Source organism: Corvus hawaiiensis, chromosome 3, assembly GCF_020740725.1.
Source record: "Corvus hawaiiensis isolate bCorHaw1 chromosome 3, bCorHaw1.pri.cur, whole genome shotgun sequence".
Taxonomy (NCBI): Eukaryota; Metazoa; Chordata; class Aves; order Passeriformes; family Corvidae; genus Corvus; species Corvus hawaiiensis.
In genome coordinates, this window is record NC_063215.1 from 64,574,868 (window position 1) to 64,593,864 (window position 18,997).

General features: G+C 40.3%; 1 protein-coding gene across 2 annotated transcripts; it reads left to right on the forward strand.

The window, feature by feature from the left end:
- Positions 1–1,642: 1,642 nt before the first annotated feature.
- NMBR (neuromedin B receptor) lies at positions 1,643–17,601 on the forward strand. Of its 2 annotated transcripts, none has more exons than XM_048299775.1 (3): positions 1,643–2,364; positions 11,904–12,252; positions 14,520–17,601. In XM_048299775.1, the coding sequence occupies exons 1-3, from the start codon at positions 1,949–1,951 to the stop codon at positions 14,919–14,921; spliced, it is 1,167 nt and encodes a 388-aa protein (XP_048155732.1). In that variant the 5' UTR covers positions 1,643–1,948; the 3' UTR covers positions 14,922–17,601. The 2 variants fall into 2 exon arrangements, with proteins under 2 accessions (XP_048155732.1, XP_048155733.1); XM_048299776.1 differs by having other exon boundaries at positions 2,272–2,433.
- The last annotated feature ends 1,396 nt before the right edge of the window (positions 17,602–18,997 follow it).

The following is an 18,997-nucleotide window of genomic DNA, read 5'->3' on the forward strand; positions in this document are numbered from 1 at the left end:
ACTGTTGTTGACCTCAGAAAACTTCATGTATGCTCAGCAAAGTAAAGGGTCACAGCAATTTAGATAAATGTGTAAGCCATCAGTAAGGCTGCCTCAGAGGGAGCATAGTTGAATTCAAAACTGTGTGGAGGAAATTTGATCAGTAACAAGAATCACCTCCAGAGGAGCTCTGTGATGTTTATGATGAGCTGCTTAGTGCTAAAGGTGAAGTATTTAGCCTGATCCTTTCCGAGGCCTAGCACTGCTTGGGTTCTAACAAATTATTTAGCATTATATGAATCATTAGTTTACACGACTTGAACGCATTTATATATTCAGAGATGTGAGAAGCGTCACAATGATCAATGAATAGATATAAAGAGGTGTAACTTTTAAGAAAAATTAATTATTTTTCTTTGATAATCTTTGTAAAAGTTTATTTAAGAAAAAATCACTGATTTAATTCCTGCACTAGACAGCACGCCATGGATAGGCCATGCACACATGACATGCTTTGCTTCTGATATTTCAGTGGTCAGACTCTCCATAGACCTGTTATAAACCCACAGAACTTCAAGAGAACTGGTGTAGTAACATGAACAAGCAAGTTGTCTACAGGCTCATGCATCCTCCCTTTTGAGAAAAGGAAATAAAGGGATCAGTCTGCAAAACACGTTACTGGCAAATGCTGTTATTCTTCTGCCTTAACATTTTGTCTTGAAAACTTCAGTCCAGTGGGTCTGCCTGTCTTTCAGCATATTTACACGGCTACCTACATTCATGGCTTCTGCTGGAAACAGATGGAGCTGTTTGGAAAGCCTATACATGTGCAGACACTCGGAAGTAAAAGACATCACTGAAAAGCAAGAAACATTAGGGACAAATGCTAATCTTCAAAGAGGCAAACAACATTCATTCTGCACTGTTATACCATTGGCAGAGTAAGTAATGGATAAAACACATCACCTGTCCCCCTTTCCATAGTCGAGACCATTGTGAAATGCAGCTTCACAAATCAAACCTTAAAACTTTAAACACAGCTGATGTCTTTGAGTAGGATCTGTGCAGAACCCACAGCTGGATGTCAGCAATAAAATCTCTTCATTCTCAAGCCCCTTGCTCCCCGCCACCCTGCGTTTCAAAGCACTGAGGTTTCACCTGGATAAGATGCTGAAAGAGGGGTTTCCGGAGGGGATCCCGCGTTCTCTCCGACGTGTCGGACAGCTCTCCGGTTTGCCGGGCAGAGCCTGGCGGGGGCTGCTTTGCGGTGAGCAGCGGCGGGGAGAGAGGCTTCCCTCGCCCCTCCCGCTCCCCGCGTCGTTCACAGCGCGCTCAGGGGCTGGGACCCCGCGGGACGGGGACGGCGGCGGCTCCGGGATCCGCCTCTCCCTTCACCGCAAGATCCACCTCGGCGGCGAGGGGCTGGGGCGAGGGCACGGGCACTCGCAGGAGGAGGGGCGGGGCGGGGCGGGGCGGCCCCTCCCGGCACCAGGTATAAGCCGGTGCTGCGGAGAGAGGAGCGGGCTCGCTCTGCGCCTCGCCCTCGTCCCCGCGGCCCGGGCAGCACCGGCGCCGCTGGACAGCGCTGGCGGCTCCGCGGGCGCGGGGGGGCGGCCGGACCGCGCCTTCGCCGCAGCGGCGCACCCAGAGCGCTCCCGGGGACGCGGGCAGGTGGCGGCTGTCCCGACGGCGTTCTCTGCCCCCCCAGGCTCAGGATCTCCTACCGACCGGGAGAGTCTTGTCTGAACACCTGAGGGGCAGTGCATGGGAATTTTTCCCTTCCCCGCCACTGCGCCGGCGGACATTCCTCTGCATTTCTTAAGGGAGAAAACTCGGCAAAGAAGGGGGAGGAAGAAAGGCAGGAGAGAAGGGAGGAAAGTTGGTTGACTTGCAGAGAGAGAGGTGAAGCTTTCCTGTGGCTCCCACTGCGCTTTGCACTGGAGACCTTCCGTCCACGCGAAGCTGGAGGATGGAGCCAGAGCCCCCGCCTGAGCTCATAGCAGTGCCCCTCGGGGAGAATGGGAGTGTCCACCTGGCGCCCGACACAGCCCTGCTGTCCCCGGGGAGAGCCACGGCCATCTTCATCATCCGCTGTGTGATCCCTTCACTTTACCTGATCATCATCACTGTCGGCTTGCTGGGCAACATCACCCTCATGAAGATCTTCATTTCCAACAGTGCCATGAGAAGCGTGCCTAACATCTTCATCTCCAGCCTTGCTGCTGGCGATCTGCTCCTGCTAGTGACCTGTGTGCCTGTGGATGCCTCCCGGTACTTCTCTGAAGAGTGGCTCTTTGGGGAAGTGGGCTGCAAGCTCATCCCTGTCATCCAGCTCACCTCCGTTGGTGTCTCTGTCTTCACCCTCACTGCCCTCAGTGCTGACAGGTAGGAAAGGTGGGCTGCCACTTCAGCTCTCTGCAACTTGAGCTAAGGCCAGCTGGAGCTAGATGAAAGGTAAATCACGCCCCTAGATAATGTATCCCTGGTTTGCAATTCCCTCATTCCAACCTGTGAGGTGTCCATGCTTCTTCTTCTCTCACTAACTGATGGCAAGTGGTACAAATTGAAATTAAAGGGTGTCTGAAAATGGCTGTGCCTGGGCCCCCAGCTTCCAGGGTGTTAGCTGCAAGAACTAGGTCTTCTGCGTCTCTGGGATGGTCCTGTAACAGTCCATATATTGAAATCTTATTCATTAGAGTAAGGTTTTAGATGCCAGATATGACCCTTGCCAAGCCATAGTGTTATGTGAACAGGCAGTGGGTGACTTAAACCAAGTTAGGCACAGATGTATTTTTTAATCAATTTATTTCCTTCTGCTGAGAAAGTGTCTGCGTGTGTGTGTATATGTGTCTGTGCCTTAATAGAAGAGTAGGTTACCTGAGGTGACCGTCAGAACTAGTTTAGCTTCTGGGAATTCAGAGACACCAAATTGCTCTCTTGTAATTGTCAGTCTTAAACTTTTGTTCAAACTATTCTTATTAGCTTCTGAACTTTTTGAAAAGTTAAAAAAAAATACCCCCAAACAAACTAGAAAGTAACACTTTCTTCTCCAGTACTTGTCAAATTAGGAAGAAACAAAGAGTTGGATCCCCAGTTTTTCCTCCCAATTACTGTGAATGGGTACTTAAGGAATTTGTAGCAACTGAGTGGCTGTAGGACTATGCTTCAGGCTCTGAAAAGACAAAATCTTGCAGTGTAATTGCAAACCTAAATTATATGAAATTATTCTTATTCTTTTATCTAAGCAAATTTTTTTGGCCAGAAATGAAAATGTTTAATTCCTTTTGCATAGAAAATCTCCCACTTTCTTTTGTTGAGTTTTGAACTGAGCCACTGCATTATATTGGTGCATGATGTGAAGGGTTGAAATATAGAAATATATCTTCGCACTTACAATAATGTTTCTTTAAAACTTTTAATCCTTTATTTTCATTACTAGAGGATAACTTTTTTTTTTTTTTTTTTTTTTTTTTAGCTAATTCAGTAAATTGTTTAGTTCCACCTGAGGGTAGTCTTCACTGACCATTAATTTCAGTTGTGTTTGAATCAGGACCTAACATACTCGTCTATAAAGACTTTGTAACTTGTGAAAATGGATTATAGTCTTGAAGAAGAGCTTGCAAAACATACCTAAAGTGAACACCTCTAACTCTCTGATTACCTCAATTAAATAGTATTTAAAAATCTGTCCTTACAGAGCCAAGGAAACTCTGCAGTTCTCTTTCTGCTCTATTTCCACTCCTTAAAATCTTCTGGTGTCTTATTTGAAAAGGGAAGAACTTAGTGGAGATCATCTCTCTAGAGAAATGTTATGTGAGGGAATGCTGGTGATTTAATGTTTAAGGATTAATTAATTTGCTTTTTGTATAGCTTTGGAGCATTCATTGATTTTCCAGATAATTTATATCTTTTTTTTATATCAGTAAAGATTCAAGAATTTATAATGCTGAATCTGTTTACACTTAGTGCATCTAGAATAGCACATACTAGAAAACAGCTACAATTTGTGTCCTGAGACCTAATAAGCTCATTATAAATACATTCCTCCATCATTTTGGAGTTCACAGTATATGCCAATGTCAGAAATGGTTAATATCAGTAATTTAACAATGTTTCTTTAACCTTTGTAGTTTTATTTTTGGTTACTGAGAACAAAAACTTTTATTTTCCAGTTAGAAGATCAGCCACTCACTTTGGAGACCAGTCTCCTGGGAGACCAGGAGATTGCTGAGTGAATCTGGCTGAACTTTCAGTGGAGTTTGGGTTGGAGTCAAATCTATGGTCTTTGTATAACACTTGGGTTAAACTAGAGGGGAGGCACTGGCGTGGAGGGGTTTCTGCCACGCTAATCTGTAGCCAGATTCTAATGTGTGTCATAACTAGATCAGTTGTGGGTGGTTATGCTGGCAGATCAGAAGTGGTGGTAGCATCCTCCACCCAAGAGGTCCCGAGGAGGTGAGGCCCGGCTGGGGGCAGTGTTTTCTCCAGATAAGTGAATCTAGCATAGGATGTTAGCAGTTTGTAAGCAGTGATGGCACCAAGAGGGCTCCATTATAATCCAGTGCATGTTTGGTCTGGTACACAATGTCTTCTTAGTGGCCTCTTCTTTCACAGATATTGCTCAAAGTACATTTTAATATAGGATAATTTAAGCCCTTCCTGCTTTTTGCTCCTTCTTACCATGAGACTGTATAGAAGGCCAGATATTGATTACACTAAAGAACAGATTTTGGAATATTTAGGATTCTTTGCAGCATGCCTGCGTGAATTGGGATAAAGGAGGTTGTCTTTGTTTCCACAGTCTAATTAGCACTTTATGTGGAAATTCTGCATGACAATTTCCATGTATGTGATACATTTAACAGAAGTAGCTACAGAAGCTACAAACTCTGAATGAGTGTTGCCAACAAACTGAAGCTATAAGGAAGAAAAAGTAGTACTAATTGAATGCATTTCATACGGATTTTTTTGTCACAGATGTCCTTCTCAGCATCAGTAATGCTTTCAGTGTGACAATCGTGCCTTTTATTTGGAAGCTTCATTATCTTGTACTGAGATTGAGTGTTAATTTGGGGTTTTTTTTTGTGTGTGTACAAATGTAATACGTAATTTTTAACAATACTTTCCAGACTTCCCTAGAGCAGACTTGCAGATGGAGTTTAGCAGCATATCTGCCTGAGGTTGCTCATCCCCATCACAAGAATAGCAGCTAGTCCTTCACACCCCTGAGCTCCTGGAGGTCTGGCTGCCAGGTGTGGGGAGTGGTGCCCTGCTGCAGCCTCACACATGTGGGGGCAGGTCAGTGGTGGAGCTGGGGGTGGTGGTAGCAGACATCATGCAGTGGTAGCCCTGACGGTGCAGGGTTTTGGTGTCAGAGCAGTATGGAGTGTCCCTCTCCTATGGGATGGAGAAGGCAGCACAGGAGCTGTGCTGCTGAGCCAGTTGTCCCTTCTCACTGCCACACAGGAGATATGTAGGGACAGCGACCCTGCCCCTCATGGCCACTGACTTTTCTCTATTGTGGAGAAACTGGATCACCTCTACAAACCATAATATTTATCTTGTTTATAAAACCAAGGAAGAAAGAGAAGGTGGATAACAGAAAGAGAAAACTTAATAGAGTGGATGACAAATAAGGAAAAGGAAGAGGGCTGAAAGACAAAAATGTAAGAAAAAAAAAAGAGGGGAACTAAGGGGAGTGTAGGACAGAACACACCCAATAGCACTCAGCACACCCTGAAAGTGCCCAGAGCTGGTGGGTGATGGCCAGGGATCCACTTTCTAAATATGTGGTGGGGAAAGAAATGAAAAATGGGGCCTTGATGAGCTTGTTTCTCCAGGGTCCCTGGACTGCAGTTTTGGCCAGGGGTAATGGATGCTGGTGAGAAAGTCTCAGGACTTGGTGTGGTCTTTGACAAGGAGGATAAAAATAAAGAAGTGATAAGTATTGCCAGAGGGAGTGAAGCATGGCATCCATGAAGAAAATGTGTGCCAGCATCTCCTCACTGCAAAAAGGGCAGAAGCCAGGGATGAACCTGATTTGAACCATCCAGTGAACTTGCTCACTGCTGCATGAAGTGTTTTTCCAGTTTGTGTCCATGGTGAACCATACATTTAATGCAGAAGGCAAACTGGGCCCATAGGGAAGGTGTGGAAAGGTGCTTCCAGGATGCTTTTCAGAGTTAGAGGTCTGGATCGCATTTTAACCTTGGTGTGGACGGCTCGGGGGCAGGGAATTAAGACTGGGCACTACAATGTGCCCCTCTGGCCATTACTGCATTATTGTGTGGTACCCACAAAATGCCAAGTCATCTGGAGTGAATAGCCTTTGGGGGAATAAATAGAAGCCCCTTCAGACAGCTTTAGATTTCTTCCACATAGTCTTTTCTTTTCTCTTTAGCTGTCATTTATGCCTTGGTTTTTATGCGGTCTGTAAAAATAGGATTAATTTTAATTCTGTTTCTTTTTCTACATTGAATTTTATTTCTAATGAAGGGTTTATATGTGTTAGCTCTAATGCAGTTCTGCTGCACTTTAATGGAGACAGCAAAGCTGTCACTCACACTACTACAACAGGAATAGCATTGTATTTGCTTTCTTCCTAAGTAATGTGACATAAGAACACCTTTGATGGGACAAATACTTGATTAACAGGTTTAACTTGATTAACAGGATTAACAGATGCCACTTGGCCTCCAGGCCTAAAAACAGGCTACGGCAATGTTTAGTTTACTCATATAGATGTAGCATATTTATTAGATATGGTTCCTCATTCCTCTCCTCCCCTCCCCTTCCCTCCATCTCTCCTCCCCTCCCCTTTCCTCTGTCTTTTCACAGTAGAAACTTGGAGAAACTGCAACTCTAATGAAGACCTATTTGTCTGTCTTAAGATATGTAAAAATATGTTCATCAGTGACTTGAAATTATCAAACTTAAATATAAATTTGCTGGCAATACTGACACATAAGATCTTTTCTGAATAATAGGCGGTGAAACAATTTACTAATATTGCTTTGAGGAGCAGAATTTAACAAATTACTGATGGTGCTTTTAACTAGTACAGTTATAAATGAATGGCTTTAGAGAAGTAGAACTAAAAATTCAGATTGCAGGCAGTGAACTAGCATTGCAAGATTTGCATGAGCTTGTAAGAAGCATAGTTGGCTAATGTGAGGTGAATAGCAAGAAGCAGAAGTAGAAATAGAAGAAAAAATGAAAAGGAAAGAGAAAATTTATCCTCTGAAACACTGGGCGGATGACAGGTAATGTATTTCATGCAGAAAAAACCCCTCCACCATCCTGGGAAACTTCTGGTTTGATTCTTTTCAGGGTGGAGATATCATCAACAAGCGTTGAAGCGTTATTGATAGTTTTTGGCTCAACCGAATGTATTTTTACAGAATGGAAAACTTTTCCCACTTAGGAAAATCTTAAGATTTTCCCCCTGAGAAACACAGAACACACGTCATTGACATTGATTTTAAGTGTGTTTACACATGGTCTTCTAGTCTGCATTATATTCACTATCAGACCTCAGAGATGCTTGTTCCTGGGTGAACACAATTCTCTGCTCTCAAGAGATAAGCACAGAATAAAAATATTGATATTCCCTGAAAAAAAAAAAAAGACATTTGCTTTACATTGCAAGGATTTATAAGAATAAAATAGAACAATGAGAATCTCAGTTCATTTGTGTGTTGTGAAAGAAGCTCCCACAACAGTGGACCTCAAATGATCCCACACTGTTTTCAGCTAGAAAAATTGTTCTCCTCTTAATGATTCAACTGGAGTTGGGCCAGTTGAACTGCCCATAAAAGGAAAAGGGCTTTGGTCCCATCCAAAATTTCATTCTACCGTAGTCAAGTGGACAACAACTGGACATGATATTAGTATTTTTAGCAAATACTGACCATACAACCATGTTTCCTTTTCAGATTTATTTATAGGCTTTCATGTTAGGATTTTTGTATTTGAAAGCACCCTGCAGGGACACAATTAAAAACTAACATATGAATGGTTTTGATAAATTACTCTAGTTTGCAGGAAATGTAGAAGTATGGCATAGCAACATCGCTTTAAATGCTTATTTATAATATGGCAAATAATACCAACTCCTCCAGCTTCTCGATTTAATTGAAAATCAAAGCAAAGTAATATGAATCTGCCCTGCCTCAATTGTGTCTCTGCTTGGCTTATGACACTTCATTATTAAATTTATTTTCATCCTACATGATGTCATGTAGGAAACTAGGTGATAAATTAGGGTCCTATTTGTGGTAGGTACTATATAAAAAGTAACAAGAATAAAGTCCTTGACCTAAAGGGCTTTTAAGGACAAAAGACCATGCAGAATCCAAAGGGCAAGGAGACATTGAAGCAAATCTAGTTAGAATGGTAGGCTATTTTCCAGTGGCTGCCTAAGTATTGTCTAGTTGTTTTGGGTTTTTCTTTTAAATTTTTTTTAAGATCATCACAACAAAGTGCTCTAGAAAAAAAGTAGCAAAGCAATGGAATGACAGCTTAGGCCTAGTCAAGGAGCAGCTTCTTTTGAAATCAAGTGTGTGGGAAGGGAACTGCATTTTGGATGCAGGAGAGGCAGGAATAGAACCTTCCATTCTAAATTGAAGCTGAGAAATACCTTTAGAAAGTCTCTGAAAACAAAGGTTAGGAGAGGTAGGTAAAATAGAATGGAGTTTAGAAGGTAGCAAAATGTTATAACTCTGGAGGAAGAGGATATTCTTTTCATCAGTTTGTTTTGGGATTGTGTAGAAGGGAGGAGACTTCTTTAAAATGGAAAAAAAATGCTATACAAAAGAAAATCAGTCTGCAGAATGAGAAGGGGCAAGTTCATGCTGGTGTCTGTTGGCAGAAACCACAGCTCCAAAGACAGGAAGTGTTTCCCGAGTTTGGGTCCCATTGTCAGCAGTGATAATGAGAGAGGATGTAGGAAGACGGAATTTACAAGAAGGCTTTTAATTAAAACCAAATGCATATTTGTAATTATTTCCTGAACTTCATGGCAACGTATAATTTGCTCTTCATCAGTCAAATAAAAAAAAGATGAATTTATTTACTAATTTGACTAATTTGCACCCTTAGTCTAATTTACTGACATGGTTTTTATTGATAGAACATATGGTCTTTGTAATTTGAATGGTTGGCAGTATGTTTTAGCCTTACACTGGTTTTATATAAAGGAAAAAGTTGGGTTTTCTCTTTGGGAACACTTCTCATTACACTCAGTTTACATTTCATTTTATCTGTAACCTGTTTCTTTTCACTCTATAGCTTTTCAAAGATATAAACAAGATGACAGGTTTGTAAAGCATTTAGTGCATTTTTCTTCCCGTTGACACTGAGTACTGTGAGGGCTGAGTCCTAGGAAGAAAAGTGCCACCTTGTAGTCAGTAAAGTAGCAAGTAGAATAAAAGAAGGGGGTTTTTTTTGTGCTAAACTCAGCTGTTTTGTGAAAAAGGGCACTCTGCTCCAATGCCTTCCAACTTGGAGTAAGTCATGGCTCAGGGAAAAGCATACAATTTGCTGAAACAGCAGTATATGCTAAAGTACCAATATATGTCACATCTTCTGCTAATGTAAAGACTTCTGAAAAAGTCTTCCATTTAGAGATTAACTAGGCCAAATTGCTGCTAAAACAATTATTTGTGACCTGGTCATTTTCTTGGGTCATAGGATACAATAGGACTGTGGTCAAAATATTTTGAAGCAATGAAATGGAAAAGGAGAGGAAAAAAATCTGTAGTACAAACCACTATTTTTATTCAATGCCCCTCCCCCCCCGCCCCAAAACCCCCGCACCAGCTCTTCCCTAAGAATGCAAACTTTTCAAAAAAATGAGCAGATGCAAGGACTTGACGTCACCTCAAAAATAGACAGTCTGTCTTTATGTAATGAAATAAAGGCAGACAGCAATAGGAAGCAATTATTGAATAATAAGGTCACAGTTTGTGCTGGGGAGTACTCATGCTTTGTGCAGAAGCTTCTGTCCTTCCTATGGCAGTATAAAGGCTTTCTTTACACCTTGGTGTCCAGGGAGTTTCTCAGTGTGTGTTAGCAGAAATGGTAAATATAAATTAACAGACACAGTTCGCTGAGTTTTGTTTTCTACTCCATGATTGTGGTGAAAATAGACTAAAAATTCTCTCTGAATTGAGAGAGGATATGAACATTAATAGCCATTATTTTTAATTATTTAGTGATTAAACAATTTATCACAATCCTGAGAAAGAGGACCCCAAGGCACATTTTGACTCACACATTCTCTGATGGAAAGGTTTCCTTGCGTACCACGACAATGCTCTGCTCCAGACATTTTCATGGCATAGACAGTTGCAAACATCTGCTTAAGGTGTTGGGGGGCTATAAACTATCTGTCAGGACCTGCAAATTAGCCCTAAGGGGTATTTGGGATCACAGCTCCATTTATCAGCATTCCCTTCAGCATCCATGTTATATTTGGGCATAAACTAATCCTTGGGAAGTATTTAAACACATGCTCATACCTGTACATATTTATACACCTGTATGCATGTATATCTATCTACAGGCATGGATATGGAATTTTATCACAAAGAAGAGGCATCTAAGTTACTGTTCTCCTTAACCTAAGCTCATTGCGTAGCTAACAGAGAAAAAAATAAGCACCCTAGGGGGTGATTTAATATACCTAAAATATGAATCACTCTTTGAAAGTACTTCTCCCCTCACTACAAACACCTGAGGAAGAACAAAGTTATGTACCTGGAGTATGAATCTCTCCCAACTCCCCTCTTCCTGGTAAAATTTTCTTTGGATATTAAAGAAGTGTAGTTTTTTTCCATTTCTCAAAACTTCTGCTCTTTCAAAAAAAACCCAGCCATCCCAAATCAAATTGAAAGTAGAAACGAAAAAATTAAAGAAGTTAAAAAAATCCCATGAGCTTCCATATTGCCACAACTTAGACAAAATGAAATGTTTTGTTTAAGGTTTTGTTTTTAATAAAAACATTAAAACATAATTTACTTACATTAAAAAAATAAATTAAATAAAAGATCTAAGTAGAACTTTAAGGTATCCTTGAAATATTTTTCTCAAATTATATTTGTCCTTACAGCATGAGCATTTTCTTGTGGAAAGTTTGACTTTGTATCACTTCCTGCAATGATTTTTATTTTTTAATAAAAAGATTCCTGACCAAAGTCTACTTCTATTAATTTATTTTACAGTGCTCCAGTGTGATATTTCCATTCTCTGCAATTCTTCCTGTTTCCATTGCAAGGGCTATGAAATGATCAATTCCACAAAGTTTTATATGCAATCATACATTATGAGACAGTTTTCCAAAACGCAGTGTAGAGCAGCAGCTTCCAACTATTGATGTGGAAATGTTTATGTAAGAGTAATACTTCCTGCACAGGCCCTTGGGAGTCATTTATGCCTGACTTTATGAAGATGCATACATTCCCCTGAGGGGGCTGGGAGCATCCTAGAGTGGGAAAGTTGTGGTGGCAGAAAGAGAGAGCCCTGGGCTACAGGAGCCAAGGAAAGAAGGAAGGAAACACTAAGTGATCATGTGCTGGTACAAGAGTCAGGTGGAAGTATGGGATGTAGGATGCACATCTGGAGATTTGCTGGGGGTGTTTGGAGAAGGAAAGGGTAGAGCCATGGCTGATTCTTCACTGTCACCACACTGGCACAGAATGGGCCATAGGACACAGCCATAGGTTGTATCCAGGGCTCCTTTTGCCTCCTCTGATGAGTGCTTACAAAAAAAGGTAGCGATTAGATTAAGAATGATTACAAGCCCCTTGACATTTCAAATAAGAAAAAACATGGCATTATTCTAATCAAAGATATGAAGTAACCTTGTGCATCCCATTTGAATTTGAATACCTTTTAATTTGCATCTGCATTTTGATCAATTTCAGGTACAAAGCAATTGTAAATCCCATGGACATCCAGACTTCCAGTGCAGTGCTATGGACTTGTCTTAAAGCCTCTGCCATCTGGGTAATCTCCATGCTCCTAGCAGTTCCTGAAGCAGTGTTCTCCGAACTGGCTCACATCAATGACACAGATAATGCCACTTTCACAGCATGCATACCATACCCCATGACAGATGACATGCACCCAAAGATCCATTCTGTGCTGCTTTTCCTTGTGTATTTCCTTGTCCCTCTTGTTATTATTAGTATCTACTACTATCATATTGCAAAGAGTTTAATAAAAAGTGCTCACAACATCCCTGGGGAACACAGCGAGCATTCCAAAAGACAGGTAAGCCATTTGCTTTTTACATCCCAGTAAAAGATTTGTGTGCTTTATACATTTATAAATGAAACTCAAGGAATTATAACATCCAAATTGTTGGATTTTGCAGAGGATTAGTTCAGATTCCACGTGAACTAAGCCAAGGATTATCTGAAAATTTTCCTTGTTTTCACAATTACTCGGTATTAAGCCCAGTATGTAAATTAATATGAACAAGGAAAATTATAAATTCATTGCCATCAATGCACATTCCTAACAGTAAATGAAATTGGTATATATGTTTGTATGTGCTGTTACTGTAACCATTACTTGTATTCTTACCGAGGAATGATGTTTTTTAGTTAATGACAGTGGCTTCACCTATTTCTATAGGCAGTCATTTTAGGAAAGAAATCTTACATGAATGTTTTGTGAATTGTCCCTTTTTATTTGTGCTTGGAAATGAGAAAACTGACATAGGCAGGGAAAATTTTACTTAGGGGATCTAAGACTTCTAGGATGAAGGAGTGTTGGAAATGTAAACATAGAGCATTAACCGATTCTTTTTTGACTTTCTCAGATACAATACTGAACTTGCACTTTTCTAATATCCCTTCTGTTATAGATGCTATAAAACTCTCGGTATAGATTCTGTATGCCTTTGAGACAAAGCATTTTAAAATGCTGGACAAAGCCAATCTTCCCCGTAAGGCACAGGAAGCAATAAGATAGCAACATTAGCAGGAGCACAAATATGTACAAACAACAGCTTTTGCAATGAAAGTGCCTCAACTACTTTGCAAAAGCATTAGTATTGATAGAGAAAAATACTTATGCCCATTTAGACAGTTTTGAACAGTTTTCTCTGCCAGTAATTTAGAAAACTACTTTCATACTCACAGAAATCTCCTTAAATGCACATATTCTTTCAGAAAGACTACATTCCTTTATGTCCTTTTCATTTCTACTCTAGTCTGTTTCTTGTCAAAAGTGCATACATATTAGCACCTCATGTATTATTTTATTTTCCTGTGAAATATAGAGAGCCTTTTGGCTGAACCCTCTAGATGGAAACAATATTTAATTTATACTACATTTCTGTACTCACATGTATTTTCAAAGTAAGAATATATTTTTTCATTCTACTTAGTTTTTTCTCTTTGTTAATCTATGAGGCTCAGAAGAACAGAAAATTCTGGTGTACTTGCATATCTCCCAGCAAGAGGAAATAAATTCAGACTCTTGCTATCAGCTCATGTTTCTTTAGGCCAAGTGTAATATTCACACTATATTTCTGCACCTCTTAGTCTGTTCTTGCAATCTGTCTGAATGCAAACGCTACCAAATTTGACTGCTAGAGTTTTCCCATCTTTTTTGAATTCCCCACTGTTTTTTGTTTAGATAGGCCTAAGAAAACCATTTAATTTCACAGATTTTGAAAAACTGTTAGAATAAATTCACTTGATTTTTTTTTTCCCAGAAAATTGAGCAGAGTAGAAAACTTTCCTTTCTTTGCCTGATATACATAATAAATCTTTTAGGAGGAATATGGATAAACTTTCTGCCTCTCTCTGGTGCCTTCTACCTGGCCAGTTTATCTCCCTCTCTCAGTTTGGAACCACTGTGTAGGCTCGTGTCCTGCCATCTTTTAAGTATCTACATTGTAATCTGTTTTACCTTAGCACTGCAATTAAGGTACATTTTGTGATGTTATTGCAATTAATGGAACCTTTCACCTTACTCTGGGATTAAGATGCTTCAGACAGTGTAATGCAATTTTGGTGGTTTCTCTAGGAGAGAGGTGCAAGCTGAGACCTTTAGTGAAAAACAAAGGGATATAAGTACCACTGTATAGCTAACACCCTAGTAAACATCTATCTCATGATATCTCTAGATTTTGAAGCCAACAGTTTCTAAATAGCTTTCTAACTAAAACCAAAGATTCAAGCCAAGCACTGAGATTTTGTCAGAAAAGGTTACATTTCATGACATCCTTTGGTGCATGCTTACAGGCTAAAAGCCAGTGTTTCCTTGGGTCATGAATCACTCTTGCTGTGTACTTCGGTAACTGCAAACAGCTAAGATCTTTCACTGAAAGTAAACTGAAAGAGGAAAAGGAAAGTAAAATGAGATAGCAAAAGTAATTCAGGCCCCAAAGGAAGCATTTTTGCTGGCCTTGCTTATGATAATTGTTAACGCTAATATAGAACAAAATGCTACAAGTTTTAATTAAGTCTGTTATGTGGGGTAGTTCTATTCACTGTTGTTTATTTGGGTTCTCTTCATCTTTTTAGATGGAAACTCGGAAGCGTCTGGCAAAAATTGTTTTAGTTTTTGTTGGCTTCTTTGCTATCTGCTGGTTTCCTAACCATGTGCTATACATGTACAGATCTTTTCATTACAATAAGATCGATCCATCGATGGGACATATGGTTGTTACCTTAGTGGCCCGAGTGCTAAGCTTCTGCAACTCTTGTGTCAACCCATTTGCACTGTATTTTCTCAGTGAGAGTTTTAGAAGACATTTCAACAACCAGCTTCGCTGCAGGAAGAAAGCTCAGAAAGAGAGATCTGCCAGCTACTTGCGCAACTCTTCTGCCATTCAAATGACTTCCCTGAAAAGCAATACCAGGAACCCAGTAACTACCATGACACAACTGAATGGGCACAACTTGAAACAAGAAATGTCATTATGATTTAATGGGTGTGATTTTTGACTGTGAAATAAATCGGAACTTCTCCTTTGCAGCTTGTAACTCACTTCTGACACTTGTTCTTTGACAGTCTTCAGAAGAGAGGATCTGTTAAATTCTGGCCAATCTGAGGTTACTTCACACCTAGTCAGACTCTTAGATAGAATGAACAGTATGTTTCATTGAGAAAACAAAACTGACTGGCATCATATTGTACTTTAAAGGAGATACTAATATATGTTTAACATAAAGGAAAGCAGTGTATCTGATATAACATTGCTTTAAAAGGTATAGATTTTCTGATCTGAAAATATGTATTTTTAACTGAATATTGATCCAGGCTTGTGTTTTGCTTTAACAGATTTTGCATGATTTTAGCTCTGTGGTATGTGCTAGCATTGCTGATTAGGATTGTTAGGCATTTTGGATTCAATTAAACTTTTAATTTTTAATTTATTTTTTCTTTAATCAGCTCATATGTCAGCACAGGTAGTCAAACAGACACAATGACTGAAGCTTATTGCTGCTACTTATGCAAGGCTGTTCATATAAAATTTTTGGAGGGGGGTGTCAGAGATGATTCCCCCCTTATACAGTGGCATAGAATCTGACAAATAATCATTCCCAAGCCAGGTGAGATGTTAGCTTTTCTGTCTGAGCTCCAGAGAGAAGGTGCTCACAGTGTCTCTGTCACTACACTGTATCCTGTAGTGACTTCTGCAGTGACTTCTTTAAGGTGAATACTAGAGAGTACACTAGAAATTTAGATTGGATTTCAGAATTAGTTGCTAGTCTTATAATTTCAAAAAGCTGAAGTGCTAATGCAGTGTATCAGTTTGCTGTTCTCTTTGTCCTTAATATACACTTGCTCTTATTTAGTTCTGTTTGTAAGTCTGTGAACCACCTGAAGTACAAAATTTCTTTCTCAATTCCTCTTTCTTCAAGACTAGTTATATCTCTACCCCAATTTTTAAAGCAGTGAGAAGTTATATTGATGTAATCTGTAAGTGTTCTAGCTAATTATCTGGAAAAAAACCCCCCAGTTGTAACCACTCAACAGGGAAAGTAACAGATTGAAGTTCTTAATGTCAACCAGCATGGTCCAGTTGGTGAGACCTATAGGGGGATGCAATGTACTTACAGTTGTGTGCAGCATTCAAATGAGAAAACTTATTAAGTTCAGCGTAGGCTGGCTCCATATGGCCTACTTTAGTTGGTTGCAGTTGCCCTGTGGCTTCAGCGGCTCCTTGGAAGTCTTTATACAAAGGAGCTGATTAATATGAACTTGTAAATCTGTGTGGAATGGTTTAGAAAATTGTCACTCTGTCATAGTTTAGGAATGGCATTCCCCAATTTAGTGTTATCACTGAAACACATGTTATCACTGAAACATGTGCCACTGTCTCACTCCCCATTCCCTCTCTCCCTCCCCCTGCAGCGGGATGGAGAGGAGAAATTGGAAGCACAAAAGGTAAATATCAAAGGTTAAGATGATAACAATTTACTAGAAACAGCAATGAAATAAGCAACAAACAGTAGCAACACCAATATTAATAGCAGATTGTTGCTAAAATTAGTAACAAGAGGTGAAGGATTCATATGCGAGTGATCACCATGGGGAACTTGGCGCTACCTGGGCCGCTCACTTCACCATCCCTCCCCCACCCCCTGCTTTGGCATGAGGTGGTATAGAATAACCTCAGGGTCCCGGCGATGTCCCTCCTGGCTACTGCAGAAATGAACCCTTTTCTGGCTGGAGCCAGGACACATCCCTAACTGCCTAACACTGCTTCATCCATTTTCTCCATTTGGCTCTTTTTCTTCATCCCTTAGTTCTGTGTGAGCCCACATGTTCTTAGAACTCTTTTTTAATTTTATACCACTAATTCCTCCTGGATGCCAAACAAAGTTGTGGATTCTGCTCTTCTGATCAGTCTTGAGTCCTTTCTACTCACAAAGATTTTACACCTGCAAAGCACTAAAGCTTAAAGTCTTCCTTTGTCAATTCTTGATGTATATCATTGACTGCAATCAAGTTTTCTGTTTATTTCTGCTGAGGTTTTTTTGTTCCTTACTCCTTATTGTGTTTGGCAATCTTTCTATGCTGCATAGCCTTTCACAGAACTTCTAAATCCATTGTGGTTTTTATTTCCTAAATGAATTTTTGTGATGTGGGCATTACCAGATGATACAGGTGCCCTACCGGAAAAAGAATAATCTAATTTGTAGTAGATTTGATGCTTCTGTTTGATTCATGCTCTCCACTCAATGTCTTAAATTGCTGTGTGTGGTATGGACAGCATGAGCCAGCTTTCTGGCAGAATGACAAGCTACAGTCTGCTCCTTTTTGTTGTGAAGGGAAGGTGTTCCGAAGTAGACTATAACTCCTTCTTGTCAGGAAATCAGCACAGTTTTGGCTCATTATTTCCCAGACTTAATATTTAAAGTATGTTTCAAGTAAATAAACTAAATTGTATATAGCTCCTCTAAAATTCTTGTAGCACGATGGGGGGGAATTATTTAATCTGTCTGGAGCTTTACTAGGTGTGTTGCTAACCCAATATGCACATTTTGGAAGTCTGTTACTGTGCTTCTGTACACATTGTATATAAGTACAGCTGTATGTATAAAGCTATTTTCAGACAACTCTGCTTGCTAACAATTAAAATGATTCTAGAATGCATTTTATGAAGTATTTTGTTCTAACTGTAGTTAAAGAAACAAAGGAAATCTGTAAATAAGATCATGTCAGCTTTTCACATACTACATTGAGATCTATGCCAAAACAGTTGTTAAAATGCTATCTGTTTTTTTTTTTCTGTTATGAAAATTTTCTTATTTCAGAAACATCAATTCTTTTCTATCTTCCCCTCCTGTGTTGTGAGATGGTTTCTTTCAAAAATATTTTTTCAAAGACTGAGAAAACTACCATCCCTTCTCAGTCTTTGAAAAATGAGAGAATAGAGGTAATTACTGTTTCCTCAGTGTAAGACATTTATTTTTTATAGACCAGAGCTAGTACAAAATAAGTCTGATAGCATCTTCTCACTCCACCCTGCCAATACTAGAAACATTACATACACTGCTGAATCCTGAAATGTCAATATGGTTAAATTCTCAACCGACCTGAGGTATCTCATTTAGCATTACGCTGTGATGTGATAATTATCTTCAACAAAGCCACTTACAATACAGCACAAATCTTTACAACACACCTGCCTCATAGATATTTTTCTTAACTCATTCAAGACACATTTAAGTCTGTCTTGTCTTAACTCATTCAAGTCTGATTTAAGACCTCAGAGAGGTCTTAAACTAGGCTCAAAGGGGGAAATGGATAAGACCAGGCTCACTAGAGATCAGCCTAGGGGGTAGCAGGCTTGTAAGAGGACAAAACCACTAGCCCACGTGAAGTGCATCTACACCAATGCACACAGTACAGGCAGCAAGCACAAGGAGCTGGAAGCCATTGTACAACAGGAAAACTATGTATTTGCTATAATGGAAACATGGTGGGATGACTCTCATGACTGGAGCACTGCAATGGATACCTTATAAGCTCTTCCAAAGAGACAGACAAAGCAGGAGAGGTGGTGGGGTGGAACTGCATGTGTCTGTGGGCATAGATCAGGGGGAAGGTCAGCAGGGTGGACATCATGGTGGTCGCAGTCTGTTATATTCCACCCTACCAGCACGAACAGACAGAGGAGGCATTCTATAAGCAGCTGGCAGAAGTCTCATGGTTGCTCACCCTTGTACTCATGGGTGACTTCAACTTGCCAGATGTCTGCTGGAAATATAACACAGCAAAGAGGAAGCAGTGTAGGAAGTTCCTGGAGTATGTGGAAGACAACTTCCTAACACAGCTGGTAAATGAGCCTGCCAGAGGAGGTGTCCTGCTAGACCTGTTTTTTGTGAACAAAGAAGGACTGGTGGGTGATTTGCTAGTCCATGGTTGTCTTGGGCATAGTGACCAGGAAACATTAGAGTTTCAGTACTGGGTGAAATAAGGAGGGGTACTGTTGGGGTCCCTCTCCTGCCGTGTAGCCCTGGGAGAGGGGCCCTGAGGGCACAGACAC

Excerpts from the sequence above, each read along its gene's own strand:
- NMBR (XM_048299775.1), top strand. The coding sequence starts at position 1,949 with ATGGAGCCAGAGCCCCCGCCTGAGCTCATAGCAGTGCCCCTCGGGGAG. Across the intron at positions 2,365-11,903 it reads ACTGCCCTCAGTGCTGACAG|GTACAAAGCAATTGTAAATC; the intron begins GTAGGAAAGGTG and ends GATCAATTTCAG. Across the intron at positions 12,253-14,519 it reads GCGAGCATTCCAAAAGACAG|ATGGAAACTCGGAAGCGTCT; the intron begins GTAAGCCATTTG and ends TCATCTTTTTAG.